This window comes from Salvelinus fontinalis, chromosome 5 (assembly GCF_029448725.1).
Source record: "Salvelinus fontinalis isolate EN_2023a chromosome 5, ASM2944872v1, whole genome shotgun sequence".
Classification (NCBI taxonomy): domain Eukaryota; kingdom Metazoa; phylum Chordata; class Actinopteri; order Salmoniformes; family Salmonidae; genus Salvelinus; species Salvelinus fontinalis.
In genome coordinates this window covers 63383603-63399571 of record NC_074669.1, presented here as the reverse complement: position 1 = coordinate 63399571, position 15969 = coordinate 63383603, and the positions used below count along the sequence as shown (strand labels likewise).

General features: G+C 45.9%; 1 protein-coding gene across 1 annotated transcript in view; it reads left to right on the top strand.

Annotated features, from left to right (window-relative positions):
* LOC129856014 (CUB and sushi domain-containing protein 3-like) overlaps positions 1 to 15969 on the top strand; it is a 749171-nt gene that overhangs the window by 374884 nt on the left and 358318 nt on the right. Inside the window, exons 45-46 of the mRNA XM_055924143.1 lie at positions 13718 to 13834; positions 14239 to 14454. Coding sequence (XP_055780118.1) covers positions 13718 to 13834; positions 14239 to 14454 — 333 coding nt within the window. The remainder of the gene's footprint in view (positions 1 to 13717; positions 13835 to 14238; positions 14455 to 15969) is intronic.

Here is a 15969-nt window from a genome sequence, read left to right as displayed (position 1 = left end):
GCCTGGTGTCCCAGGTCTAAATCAGTCCCTGATTAGAGGGGAATCACCCACCTGGTGTCCCAGGTCTAAATCAGTCCCTGATTAGAGGGGAATCACCCACATGGTGTCCCAGGTCTAAATCAGTCCCTGATTAGAGGAGAATCACCCACCTGGTGTCCCAGGTCTAAATCAGTCCCTGATTAGAGGGGAATCACCCACCTGGTGTCCCAGGTCTAAATCAGTCCCTGATTAGAGGGGAATCACCCACATGGTGTCCCAGGTCTAAATCAGTCCCTGATTAGAGGAGAATCACCCACCTGGTGTCCCAGGTCTAAATCAGTCCCTGATTAGAGGGGAATCACCCACCTGGTGTCCCAGGTCTAATTCAGTCCCTGATTAGAGGGGAATCACCCACATGGTGTCCCAGGTCTAAATCAGTCCCTGATTAGAGGGGAATCACCCGCCTGGTGTCCCAGGTCTAAATCAGTCCCGTATAAAAAACAGTGGAACTGGCTTCAAGGTCCAGATTGATGTGAGGGGGGCTATGTTCTTTATAGGGATGGTATGTTACAAAATAGATAATTAATCTTTATTTATCATCTCAATTATGCATAGCCTTGTCCACTGCCCACATATGATGCCATGGTTTAGATTATAATATGTGTAATCTCTGGGTGTAGATCATAATGTGTGTAATCTAGTTTAAGATACACTGGTGTAATCTGTATTCACTTTAGCCAAGTCCTGCTTTAGCCCAACTCCCGCTTTAGCCAACTCCCGCTTTAGCCAACTCCCGCTTTAGCCAACACCCGCTTTAGCCAACTCCCGCTTTAGCCAACTCCCGCTTTAGCCAACACCCGTTTTAGCCAACTCCCGCTTTAGCCAACTCCCGCTTTAGCCAACACCCGCTTTAGCCAACTCCTGCTTTAGCCAACACCCGTTTTATCCAACTCCCGCTTTAGCCAACTCCCGCTTTAGCCAACTCCCGCTTCAGCCAACTCCCGCTTTAGCCAACTCCCGCTTTAGCCAACTCCCGCTTTAGCCAACACCCGCTTTAGCCAACTCCTGCTTTAGCCAACTCCCTCTTTAGCCAACTCCCTCTTTAGCCAACTCCCGCTTTAGCCAACTCCCTCTTTAGCCAACTCCCTCTTTAGCCAACTCCCGCTTTAGCCAACTCCCTCTTTAGCCAACTCCCTCTTTAGCCAACTCCCGCTTTAGCCAACTCTTGCTTTAGCCAACTCCCTCTTTAGCCAACTCCCACTTTAGCCAACTCCCGCTTTAGCCAACTCCCGCTTTAGCCAACTTTGTCAGAATGGTTGGCTGAAGAACAGACAGATCTGGGAACAGGGTTCATATAATGGTATTCACACGGTTCAACTAACTCGTACCTTTTAACATGCGATGGTATATTACTAAAGAGAAAATAATATTTTTTTGTTGTCGTCCCACTTCTTACATATTTGTGTTTATTGTATAGGATAGAGAAAGAGAAGAGAGTGTGCTGAAATAGCAGTGGTCTGTATTGGTACACAGCTGTTCAACTGGTAGACCACCCTAGCAGTGGTCTGTATTGGTACACAGCAGTTCAACTAGTAGACCACCCTAGCAGTGGTCTGTATTGGTACACAGCAGTTCAACTGGTAGACCACCCTAGCAGTGGTCTGTATTGGTACACAGCAGTTCAACTGGTAGACCACGCTAGCAGTGGTCTGTATTGGTACACAGCAGTTCAACTGGTAGACCACCCTAGCAGTGGTCTGTATTGGTACACAGCTGTTCAACTGGTAGACCACCCTAGCAGTGGTCTGTATTGGTACACAGCAGTTCCACTGGTAGACCACCCTAGCAGTGGTCTGTATTGGTACACAGCAGGTCAGCTGGTAGACCACCCTAGCAGTGGTCTGTATTGGTACACAGCAGTTCAACTGGTAGACCACCCTAGCAGTGGTCTGTATTGGTACACAGCAGTTCAGCTGGTAGACCACCCTAGCAGTGGTCTGTATTGGTACACAGCAGTTCAACTGGTAGACCACCCTAGCAGTGGTCTGTATTGGTACACAGCAGTTCAACTGATTGACCACCCTAGCAGTGGTCTGTATTGGTACACAGCAGTTCAACTGGTAGACCACCCTAGCAGTGGTCTGTGTTCCAGAGACAGCAGTTCAACTGGTAGACCACCCTAGCAGTGGTCTGTATTGGTACACAGCAGTTCAGCTGGTAGACCACCCTAGCAGTGGTCTGTATTGGTACACAGCAGTTCAACTGGTAGACCACCCTAGCAGTGGTCTGTGTTCCAGAGACAGCAGTTCAACTGGTAGACCACGCTAGCAGTGGGCTGTATTGGTCCACAGCAGTTCAACTGGTAGACTACCCTAGCAGTGGTCTGTGTTCCAGAGACAGCAGTTCAACTGGTAGACCACCCTAGCAGTGGTCTGTATTGGTACACAGCAGTTCAACTGGTAGACCACCCTAGCAGTGGTCTGTATTGGTACACAGCAGTTCAACTGGTAGACCACCCTAGCAGTGGTCTGTATTGGTACACAGCAGTTCAACTGGTAGACCACCCTAGCAGTGGTCTGTATTGGTACACAGCAGTTCAAATGGTAGACCACCCTAGCAGTGGTCTGTATTGGTACACAGCAGTTCAACTGGTAGACCACCCTAGCAGTGGTCTGTATTGGTACACAGCAGTTCAACTGGTAGACCACCCTAGCAGTGGTCTGTATTGGTACACAGCAGTTCAAATGGTAGACCACCCTAGCAGTGGTCTGTATTGGTACACAGCAGTTCAACTGGTAGACTACCCTAGCAGTGGTCTGTATTGGTACACAGCAGTTCAACTGGTAGACCACCCTAGCAGTGGTCTGTATTGGTACACAGCAGTTCAACTGGTAGACCACCCTAGCAGTGGTCTGTATTGGTACACAGCTGTTCAACTGGTAGACCACGCTAGCAGTGGTCTGTATTGGTACACAGCAGTTCAGCTGGTAGACCACCCTAGCAGTGGTCTGTATTGGTACACAGCAGTTCAACTGGTAGACCCCCCTAGCAGTGGTCTGTATTGGTACACAGCTGTTCAACTGGTAGACCACCCTAGCAGTGGTCTGTATTGGTACACAGCAGTTCAAATGGTAGACCACCCTAGCAGTGGTCTGTATTGGTACACAGCAGTTCAACTGGTAGACCACCCTAGCAGTGGTCTGTATTGGTACACAGCAGTTCAACTGGTAGACCACCCTAGCAGTGGTCTGTGTTCCAGAGACAGCAGTTCAACTGGTAGACCACCCTAGCAGTGGTCTGTATTGGTACACAGCTGTTCAGCTGGTAGACCACCCTAGCAGTGGTCTGTATTGGTACACAGCAGTTCAAATGGTAGACCACCCTAGCAGTGGTCTGTATTGGTACACAGCAGTTCAACTGGTAGACCACCCTAGGCCACCAATAGATCATCAGCTTAACATGTCATCTTAATGAAGCTAGCCTGGTCCCATCTGGGTCTGTCATCTCAATGAAGCTAGCCTGGTTCCATCTGGATGTGTCATCTCAATGAAGCTAGCCTAGTCCCATCTGGATGTGTCATGTCAAATGAAGCTAGCCTGGCTCCATCTGGATGTGTCATCTAAATGACGCTAGCCTGGTTCCATCTGGATGTGTCATCTCAATGAAGCTAGCCTGGTTCCATCTTTATGTGTCATCTCAATGAAGCTAGCCCGGGCCCATCTGGATGTGTAATCTCAATGAAGCTAGCCTGGTCCCATCTGGATGTGTCATCTCAATGAAGCTAGCCTGGTTCCATCTGGGTGTGTCATCTCAATGAAGCTAGCCTGGTTCCATCTGGATGTATCATGTCAATGAAGCTAGCCCGATCTCGTCAGGATGTGTCATCTCAATGAAGCTAGCCTGGTTCCATCTGGATGTATCATCTCAATGAAGCTAGCCTGGTTCCATCTGGATGTGTCATCTCAATGAAGCTAGCCTGGTCCCATCTGGATGTTTCATCTCAATGAAGCTAGCCTGGGTCCCATCTGGATGTATCATCTCAATGAAGCTAGCCTGGTCCCATCTGGGTGTATCATGTCAATGAAGCTAGCCCGATCTCGTCAGGATGTGTCATCTCAATGAAGCTAGCCTGGTTCCATCTGGATGTATCATCTCAATGAAGCTAGCCCGGTCCCATCTGGATGTATCATCTCAATGAAGCTAGCCTGGTTCCATCTGGATTTGTCATCTCAATGAAGCTAGTCTGGTCCCATCTGGATGTATCATCTCAATGAAGCTAGCCTGGTCCCATCTGGATTTGTCATCTCAATGAAGCTAGTCTGGTCCCATCTGGATGTATCATCTCAATGAAGCTAGCCCAGTCCCATCTGGATGTGTCATCTCAATGAATCTAGCCTGGTCCCATCTGGATGTGTCATCTCAATGAAGCTAGCCTGGTTCCATCTGGATGTATCATCTCAATGAAGCTAGCCTGGGCCCATCTGGATGTGTCATCTCAATGAAGCTAGCCTGGTCCCATCTGGATGTGTCATCTCAATGAAGCTAGCCTGTTTCCATCTGGATGTGTCATCTCAATGAATCTAGCCTGGTCCCATCTGGATGTGTCATCTCAATGAAGCTAGCCTGGTTCCATCTGGATGTGTCATCTCAATGAAGCTAGCCTGGTTCCATCTGGATGTGTCATCTCAATGACGGTAGCCTGGTTCCATCTGGATGTGTCATCTCAATGAAGCTAGCCTGGTTCCATCTGGATGTGTCATCTCAATGACGGTAGCCTGGTTCCATCTGGATGTGTCATCTCAATGAAGCTAGCCTGGTTCCATCTGGATGTGTCATCTCAATGAAGCTAGCCTGGTTCCATCTGGATGTATCATCTCAATGAAGCTAGCCCGGTCCCATCTGGGGTGTCATCGCAATGAAGCTAGCCTGGTCCCATCTGGATGTGTTATCTCAATGAAGCTAGCCTGGTCTCATCTGGATGTGTCATCTCAATGAAGCTAGCCCGATCTCATCTGGATGTGTCATCTCAATGAAGCTAGCCTGGTTCCATCTGGATGTATCATCTCAATGAATCTAGCCTGGTTCCATCTGGATGTGTCATCTCAATGAAGCTAGCCTGGTCCCATCTGAGCGTGTCATCTCAATGAAGCTAGTCTGGTCTCATCCTGATGTGTCATCTCAATGAAGCTAGCCTGGGTTCCATCTGGATGTGTCATCTCAATGAAGCTAGCCTGGTCCCATCTGGATGTGCGGATGTGCTCCAGCCAACTCCTCTCTGCTGTGTTTGTTCCTTTGAATGCCAAACATGTGACCTTCTCTCCAGCATGGCACGACAACCATCCTCAGACCAGTCTGCTCCATATACAGATCTGGGCGCAGGGTTTAACGGATATTTATACGGTTCACCCAACACCTACTGGACAGGGATTACATTTTAATGTCACATACCTAACAGTATTTCCGCTGATGCTATACTTGTGTCCTTGAATAAATAAACAATCACTTTTGTTGTCCCGAAATACACCAAGGAACTTTTAAATATTCCAGTGGCGTAGTTGGTAGATGGTCCCAGTCATCACACCTGTTACAGGGACGATGTACTAGAGAGAAAGTGTGGGAGGAGATTGGCAGGGGGTAGAGTCATAGGGCTTGAACACAAGCTATACTGTACTGTAGTGTGATACTGTATTATCTATAAGGCCCGCTACACTTTACATCAAATAATACATGATATAGAGACAGAATCTTCCAGTCACTCACCTCTCTACTGGGACAATATAATAGACATGGTTAGTTAGTAGAGTCTTCCAGTCACTCACCTTTCTACTGGGACAATATAATAGACATGGTTAGTTAGTAGAGTCCTCCAGTCACTCACCTCTCTACTGGGACAATATAATAGACATGGTTAGTTAGTAGAGTCCTCCAGTCACTCACCTCTCTACTGGGACAATATAATAGACATGGTTAGTTAGTAGAGTCCTCCAGTCACTCACCTCTCTACTGGGACAATATAATAGACATGGTTAGTTAGTAGAGTCTTCCAGTCACTCACCTCTCTACTGGGACAATATAATAGACATGGTTAGTTAGTAGAGTCTTCCAGTCACTCACCTCTCTACTGGGACAATATAATAGACATGGTTAGTTAGTAGAGTCTTCCAGTCACTCACCTCTCTACTGGGACAATATAATAGACATGGTTAGTTAGTAGAGTCTTCCAGTCACTCACCTCTCTACTGGGACAATATAATAGACATGGTTAGTTAGTAGAGTCTTCCAGTCACTCACCTCTCTACTGGGACAATATAATAGACATGGTTAGTTAGTAGAGTCTTCCAGTCACTCACCTCTCTACTGGGACAATATAATAGACATGGTTAGTTAGTAGAGTCTTCCAGTCACTCACCTCTCTACTGGGACAATATAATAGACATGGTTAGTTAGTAGAGTCTTCCAGTCACTCACCTTTCTACTGGGACAATATAATAGACATGGTTAGTTAGTAGAGTCTTCCAGTCACTCACCTCTCTACTGGGACAATATAATAGACATGGTTAGTTAGTAGAGTCTTCCAGTCACTCACCTCTCTACTGGGACAATATAATAGACATGGTTAGTTAGTAGAGTCTTCCAGTCACTCACCTCTCTACTGGGACAATATAATAGACATGGTTAGTTAGTAGAGTCTTCCAGTCACTCACCTCTCTACTGGGACAATATAATAGACATGGCTAGTTAGTAGAGTCTTCCAGTCACTCACCTTTCTACTGAGACAATATAATAGACATGGTTAGTTAGTAGAGTCTTCCAGTCACTCACCTTTCTACTGGGACAATATAATAGACATGGTTAGTTAGTAGAGTCTTCCAGTCACTCACCTTTCTACTGGAGCAATATAATAGACATGGTTAGTTAGTAGAGTCTTCCAGTCACTCACCTTTCTACTGGGACAATATAATAGACATGGTTAGTTAGTAGAGTCTTCCAGTCACTCACCTCTCTACTGGGACAATATAATAGACATGGCTAGTTAGTAGAGTCTTCCAGTCACTCACCTCTCTACTGGGACAATATAATAGACATGGTTAGTTAGTAGAGTCTTCCAGTCACTCACCTCTCTACTGGGACAATATAATAGACATGGTTAGTTAGTAGAGTCTTCCAGTCACTCACCTCTCTACTGGGACAATATAATAGACATGGTTAGTTAGTAGAGTCTTCCAGTCACTCACCTTTCTACTGGGACAATATAATAGACATGGTTAGTTAGTAGAGTCTTCCAGTCACTCACCTCTCTACTGGGACAATATAATAGACATGGTTAGTTAGTAGAGTCTTCCAGTCACTCACCTCTCTACTGGGACAATATAATAGACATGGTTAGTTAGTAGAGTCTTCCAGTCACTCACCTCTCTACTGGGACAATATAATAGACATGGTTAGTTAGTAGAGTCTTCCAGTCACTCACCTCTCTACTGGGACAATATAATAGACATGGCTAGTTAGTAGAGTCTTCCAGTCACTCACCTTTCTACTGAGACAATATAATAGACATGGTTAGTTAGTAGAGTCTTCCAGTCACTCACCTTTCTACTGGGACAATATAATAGACATGGTTAGTTAGTAGAGTCTTCCAGTCACTCACCTTTCTACTGGAGCAATATAATAGACATGGTTAGTTAGTAGAGTCTTCCAGTCACTCACCTTTCTACTGGGACAATATAATAGACATGGTTAGTTAGTAGAGTCTTCCAGTCACTCACCTCTCTACTGGGACAATATAATAGACATGGCTAGTTAGTAGAGTCTTCCAGTCACTCACCTCTCTACTGGGACAATATAATAGACATGGTTAGTTAGTAGAGTCTTCCAGTCACTCACCTCTCTACTGGGACAATATAATAGACATGGTTAGTTAGTAGAGTCTTCCAGTCACTCACCTCTCTACTGGGACAATATAATAGACATGGCTAGTTAGTAGAGTCTTCCAGTCACTCACCTTTCTACTGAGACAATATAATAGACATGGTTAGTTAGTAGAGTCTTCCAGTCACTCACCTTTCTACTGGGACAATATAATAGACATGGTTAGTTAGTAGAGTCTTCCAGTCACTCACCTTTCTACTGGAGCAATATAATAGACATGGTTAGTTAGTAGAGTCTTCCAGTCACTCACCTTTCTACTGGGACAATATAATAGACATGGTTAGTTAGTAGAGTCTTCCAGTCACTCACCTCTCTACTGGGACAATATAATAGACATGGCTAGTTAGTAGAGTCTTCCAGTCACTCACCTCTCTACTGGGACAATATAATAGACATGGTTAGTTAGTAGAGTCTTCCGGTAGGATGGTAGGGGTTAGGAGGTAGGATGGTAGGGTTTAGGGGGTAGGATGGTAGGGGGTTAGGAGGTAGGATGGTAGGGTTTAGGGGGTAGGGGGGTAGGGGTTAGGAGGTAGGATGGTAGGGTTTAGGGGGTAGGGGGGTAGGGATTAGGAGGTAGGATGGTAGGGTTTAGGGGGTAGGAGGGTAGGGGTTAGGAGGTAGGATGGTAGGGTTTAGGGGGTAGGAGGGTAGGGGTTAGGAGGTAGGGTGGTATGATGTTAAGAGGTAGGATGGTAGGGGGTTAGGAGGTAGGATGGTAGGGTTTAGGGGGTAGGGTGATAGGGTGTTCGGGTAGATGTTGTTACTGAGGGTGGACACATGGAGACAGTAGGAGAGATGTTGTTACTGAGGGTGGACACATGGAGACAGTAGGAGAGATGTTGTTACTGAGGGTGGACACATGGAGACAGTAGGAGAGATGGTGTTACTGAGGGTGGACACATGGAGACAGTAGGAGAGATGTTGTTACTGAGGGTGGACACATGGAGACAGTAGGAGAGATGTTGTTACTGAGGGTGGACACATGGAGACAGTAGGAGAGATGTTGTTACTGAGGGTGGACACATGGAGACAGTAGGAGAGATGTTGCTACTGAGGGTGGACACATGGAGATGTTGTTACTGAGGGTGGACACATGGAGACAGTAGGAGAGATGTTGTTACTGAGGGTGGACACATGGAGACAGTAGGAGAGATGTTGTTACTGAGGGTGGACACATGGAGACAGTAGGAGAGATATTGTTACTGAGGGTGGACACATGGAGACAGTAGGAGAGATATTGTTACTGAGGGTGGACACATGGAGACAGTAGGAGAGATGTTGTTACTGAGGGTGGACACATGGAGACAGTAGGAGAGATGTTGTTACGGAGGGTGGACACATGGAGACAGTAGGAGAGATGTTGTTACTGAGGGTGGACACATGGAGACAGTAGGAGAGATGTTGTTACTGAGGGTGGACACATGGAGATGTTGTTACTGAGGGTGGACACATGGAGACAGTAGGATAGATGTTGTTACTGAGGGTGGACACATGGAGACAGTAGGAGAGATGTTGTTACTGAGGGTGGACACATGGAGACAGTAGGAGAGATATTGTTACTGAGGGTGGACACATGGAGACAGTAGGAGAGATATTGTTACTGAGGGTGGACACATGGAGACAGTAGGAGAGATGTTGTTACTGAGGGGGGACACATGGAGACAGTAGGAGAGATGTTGTTACGGAGGGTGGACACATGGAGACAGTAGGAGAGATGTTGTTACTGAGGGTGGACACATGGAGATGTTGTTACTGAGGGTGGACACATGGAGACAGTAGGAGAGATGTTGCTACTGAGGGTGGACACATGGAGACAGTAGGAGAGATGTTGTTACTGAGGGTGGACACATGGAGACAGTAGGAGAGATGTTGTTACTGAGGGTGGACACATGGAGACAGTAGGAGAGATGTTGTTACTGAGGGTGGACACATGGAGACAGTAGGAGAGATGTTGTTACTGAGGGTGGACACATGGAGACAGTAGGAGAGATGTTGTTACTGAGGGTGGACACATGGAGACAGTAGGAGAGATGTTGTTACGGAGGGTGGACACATGGAGATGTTGTTACTGAGGGTGGACACATGGAGACAGTAGGAGAGATGTTGTTACTGAGGGTGGACACATGGAGACAGTAGGAGAGATGTTGTTACTGAGGGTGGACACATGGAGACAGTAGGAGAGATGGTGTTACTGAGGGTGGACACATGGAGACAGTAGGAGAGATGTTGTTACTGAGGGTGGACACATGGAGACAGTAGGAGAGATGTTGTTACTGAGGGTGGACACATGGAGACAGTAGGAGATGTTGTTACTGAGGGTGGACACATGGAGACAGTAGGAGAGATGTTGTTACTGAGGGTGGACACATGGAGACAGTAGGAGAGATGGTGTTACTGAGGGTGGACACATGGAGACAGTAGGAGAGATGTTGTTACTGAGGGTGGACACATGGAGACAGTAGGAGAGATGTTGTTACTGAGGGTGGACACATGGAGACAGTAGGAGAGATGTTGTTACTGAGGGTGGACACATGGAGACAGTAGGAGAGATGTTGCTACTGAGGGTGGACACATGGAGATGTTGTTACTGAGGGTGGACACATGGAGACAGTAGGAGAGATGTTGTTACTGAGGGTGGACACATGGAGACAGTAGGAGAGATGTTGTTACTGAGGGTGGACACATGGAGACAGTAGGAGAGATATTGTTACTGAGGGTGGACACATGGAGACAGTAGGAGAGATATTGTTACTGAGGGTGGACACATGGAGACAGTAGGAGAGATGTTGTTACTGAGGGTGGACACATGGAGACAGTAGGAGAGATGTTGTTACGGAGGGTGGACACATGGAGATGTTGTTACTGAGGGTGGACACATGGAGACAGTAGGAGAGATGTTGTTACGGAGGGTGGACACATGGAGACAGTAGGAGAGATGTTGTTACTGAGGGTGGACACATGGAGATGTTGTTACTGAGGGTGGACACATGGAGACAGTAGGAGAGATGTTGTTACGGAGGGTGGACACATGGAGACAGTAGGAGAGATGTTGTTACTGAGGGTGGACACATGGAGATGTTGTTACTGAGGGTGGACACATGGAGACAGTAGGAGAGATGTTGCTACTGAGGGTGGACACATGGAGACAGTAGGAGAGATGTTGTTACTGAGGGTGGACACATGGAGACAGTAGGAGAGATGTTGTTACTGAGGGTGGACACATGGAGACAGTAGGAGAGATGTTGTTACTGAGGGTGGACACATGGAGACAGTAGGAGAGATGTTGTTACTGAGGGTGGACACATGGAGACAGTAGGAGAGATGTTGCTACTGAGGGTGGACACATGGAGACAGTAGGAGAGATGTTGTTACTGAGGGTGGACACATGGAGACAGTAGGAGAGATGTTGTTACGGAGGGTGGACACATGGAGACAGTAGGAGAGATGTTGTTACTGAGGGTGGACACATGGAGACAGTAGGAGACATGTTGTTACTGAGGGTGGACACATGGAGACAGTAGGAGAGATGTTGTTACTGAGGGTGGACACATGGAGACAGTAGGAGAGATGTTGTTACTGAGGGTGGACACATGGAGATGTTGTTACTGAGGGTGGACACACGGAGACAGTAGGAGAGATGTTGCTACTGAGGGTGGACACATGGAGACAGTAGGAGAGATGTTGCTACTGAGGGTGGACACATGGAGACAGTAGGAGAGATGTTGTTACTGAGGGTGGACACGTATACTAGTGTACTAGTGGAGTCTCTCTAATATCCCTCTACAGCTTCACATCAAGGCATCCAGTACAGTCCTACTGCCTGAGTCCAGGTGTGCCAGACACAAACCCACAAGCCTTGCCAAGTAGCACTAGGCTCATGTCTTATTAATGACTTTATGTAAGTTTGGCTCATGAATTAAACATTTGATATAATTTTGGGAGGTAGGGTTTGATTTCAGCGTCGTTTGCCTGGAGAGACTCGGCGTGTATGGCAAATGGCACCCTTATTCCTTTACCTATAGTGCACTACTCTTGACCAGGACCCATAGGGGCTAGTGCACTTACCATTTGGGATAGAGCCTAAGGCCTCTAGGGTAGGGACTACAGCTGTACAGCTCCAGGCATCATTATCATCCTCCAAAAACACTGTCTGGCATTCATTGGCATTCATTACTTGGAAAACATGTACTCCAGCCACCAAGTTCAACTTCAAATATTATCCTGCCAGATGATGTGTTTCTGGAGGCCGTCTGTATAATGCCAGTAGCCGGGCGGCCGGGTTTACAAGAACAAAAAACTAAAAAAATAACATATTTAAAAAAATAAATATTTTAAATTGTCATATTTGCCAAGTATTGTCCTTTTAAAGAACATATGACCTTTTATAATGATAACAATACAATGACAGCCAGTAGAAAGTTGGTGGCTGGTGAACAACGGGCTAATTAATCTGGATAAACTTTCAACAGGCTCTGACATTTAACACCGTGGCCCAGTCGCCATTGAGAGGGGACTGTATCTCATTAACTTTGCTGTGGTAAGATAAAGAGCTCAGCTGTAGATGAAGGCAATTAGGAAGACATGCAAAATGTGTAGCTCATTTTGAAGAGCATGTTGCTTACAACACCAAGGGTTGTGGGTTTGATTCCTGTTGACCAACCATACAAAAGTGGGTTTGATTCATGTTGACCAACCATACAAAAGTGGGTTTGATTCATGTTGACCAACCATACAAAAGTGTGTTTGATTCATGTTGACCAACCTTACAAAAGTGGGTTTGATTCCTGTTGACCAACCAGACAAAAGTGGGTTTGATTCATGTTGACCAACCAGACAAAAGTGGGTTTGATTCATGTTGACCAACAATACAAAAGTGGGTTGGATTCATGTTGACCAACCATACAAAAGTGGGTTTGATTCATGTTGACCAACCAGACAAAAGTGGGTTTGATTCATGTTGACCAACCATACAAAAGTGGGTTTGATTCCTGTTGACCAACCAGACAAAAGTAGGTTTGATTCCTGTTGACCAACCAGACAAAAGTGGGTTTGATTCATGTTGACCAACCATACAAAAGTGGGTTTGATTCCTGTTGACCAACCATACAAAAGTAGGTTTGATTCCTGTTGACCAACCATACAAAAAGTGGGTTTGATTCCTGTTGACTAAGCCATACAAAAGTAGGTTTGATTCCTGTTGACCAACCAGACAAAAGTGGGTTTGATTCCTGTTGACCAACCATACAAAAGTGGGTTTGATTCCTGTTAACCAACCAGACAAAAGTGGGTTTGATTCCTGTTGACCAACCATACAAAAGTGGGTTTGATTCCTGTTGACCAACCATACAAAAGTGGGTTTGATTCATGTTGACCAACCAGACAAAAGTGGGTTTGATTCATGTTGACCAACCAGACAAATGTGGATTTGTTTGCTGTAGACCAACCATGCAAAAAATTTTTGGGAGAAAATGTTCGCTAATTTACATATATTATAGATGATGTATGTCAATAGTGGAGCGTGAGGAGGATCACAACATTAAGTTGACTAGTATTATCATTAGCAACGTGTATTAGCATCAGGCTAGCATTAGCATTGTATATTAGCATCATGCTAGCATTAGCATTGCGTATTAGCCTCAGGCTAGCATTAGCATAGTGTATTAACATCAGGCTGCATTAGCATTGTGTATTAGCATCAGGCTAGCATTAGCTTTGTGTATTAGCATCAGGCTAGCATTAGCATTGTGTATTAGTATCAGGCTAGCATTAGCATTGTCTATTAGCATAATTGTCTCTCGTCATTCTCCAGCATCGTGCGGTGGGGACGTGAGAGGACCTGGTGGTATCATTCTGTCTCCTGGATATCCAGAACTCTACCCTAACTCTCTAAACTGCACCTGGACGGTGGAGGTCGGACATGGGAAAGGTAGGAAAGTAAAGAATATCCGGTTCTTTACTCAATGCCCTTTTTTTTATACAAATGGACCTACAGAACTATGACGAGTGTGACAGTGTTACGTGTATGCCTCTAGGCAAGTCAGTTAACAACACATTCTTATTTATAATGACGGCCTAGGCACAGTGTTCAAGAGCAGAACGACAGATTTTTAACTTGTCTGCTCGGGGATTCGATTGAGCAACCATTCCGTTACTGGCCTAACGCTCTAACCACTAGGATACCCTGCCTAAATCTGTTGTATCAGATTTCACCATTCAAAGAGCTTTAAAAGTCCTCTTTCATTACTTGAGAAATCCCAGTTGTAACATTTGAGCTAATACCATCCCCAAATCTGATGATCTGATTTTTCTTCTTCTCTCTGTTCTGTTCAGGGGTCCAGTTCATGTTCCATTCCTTCCACCTGGAAGATCACCATGACTACCTCCTGATCACTGAGAACGGCAGCTTCGCCCTGCCTTTAGCTCGCCTCACTGGCTCCGAGCGCCCGGCGCCCATCAACGCAGGTCTCTACGGGAACTACAAGGCTCAGCTTCGCTTCATCTCAGACTTCTCTATTTCCTTTCAAGGATTTAACATCTCTTTCTCAGGTAAGAGAGAAGAGAGATAGAGAGATATATAGGGGGAGGAAGGGAGAAAGAAAAGAGAGAGAGAGAGAGAGAAAGAGAGACAGACAGTTCCTACATTCATTCGGTGATGAGATCAGAAGTGCTGAGCGCTTGGTAGGGCACACAGAGTAAAATGTACTGTAAGGAGAGCCATTTATCAGTGAGGGCTAGAGCAGGCTTAAGTGTGGACTGAAGCTCTGAGACGGATGATTCAGGATGGATCAATAATGTAAACCAAGGTCAAGTACAAGGAGCCTTTCAGAGATGGCCTGCGTCCCATGTGGTCCACTACATTAGACCAGGGTCAATAGGGGATGTGGTCCACTACATTAGACCAGGGTCAATAGGAGATGTGGTCCACTACATTAGACCAGGGTCAATAGGGGATGTGGTCCACTACATTAGACCAGGGTCAATAGGGGATGTGGTCCACTACATTAGACCAGGGTCAATAGGGGATGTGGTCCACTACATTAGACCAGGGTCAATAGGGGATGTGGTCCACTACATTAGACCAGGGTCAATAGGAGATGTGGTCCACTACATTAGACCAGGGTCAATAGGAGATGTGGTCCACTACATTAGACCAGGGTCAATAGGGAACAGGGTGTAATTTGGAGGGAACAGGGTGTAATTTGAAGGGAACAGGGTGTAATTTGTAGGGAACAGGGTGTAATTTGTAGGGAACAGGGTGTAATTTGTAGGGAACAGGGTGTAATTTGTAGGGAACAGGGTGTAATTTGTAGGGAACAGGGTGTAATTTGAAGGGAACAGGGTGTAATTTGGAGGGAACAGGGTGTAATTTGTAGGGAACAGGGTGTTATTTGGAGGGAACAGGGTGTTATTTGTAGGGAACAGGGTGTAATTTGGAGGGAACAGGGTGTAATTTGTAGGGAACAGGGTGTAATTTGGAGGGAACAGGGTGTAATTTGTAGGGAACAGGGTGTAATTTGTAGGGAACAGGGTGTTATTTGGAGGGAACAGGGTGTAATTTGTAGGGAACAGGGTGTTATTTGTAGGGAACAGGGTGTAATTTGTAGGGAACAGGGTGTAATTTGTAGGGAACAGGGTGTAATTTGAAGGGAACAGGGTGTAATTTGTAGGGAACAGGGTGTAATTTGTAGGGAACAGGGTGTAATTTGTAGGGAACAGGGTGTTATTTGTAGGGAACAGGGTGTAATTTGTAGGGAACAGGGTGTAATTTGTAGGGAACAGGGTGTAATTTGTAGGGAGCAGGGTGTAATTTGGAGGGAACAGGGTGTAATTTGTAGGGAACAGGGTGTTATTTGGAGGGAAAAGGGTGTAATTTGTAGGGAACAGGGTGTAATTTGTAGGGAACAGGGTGTAATTCGTAGGGAGCAGGGTGTAATTTGGAGGGAACAGGGTGTAATTTGTAGGGAACAGGGTGTCATTTGTTGGGAACAGGGTGTCATTTGTAGGGAACAGGGTGTAATTTGGAGGGAACAGGGTGTAATTTGTAGGGAACAGGGTGTAATT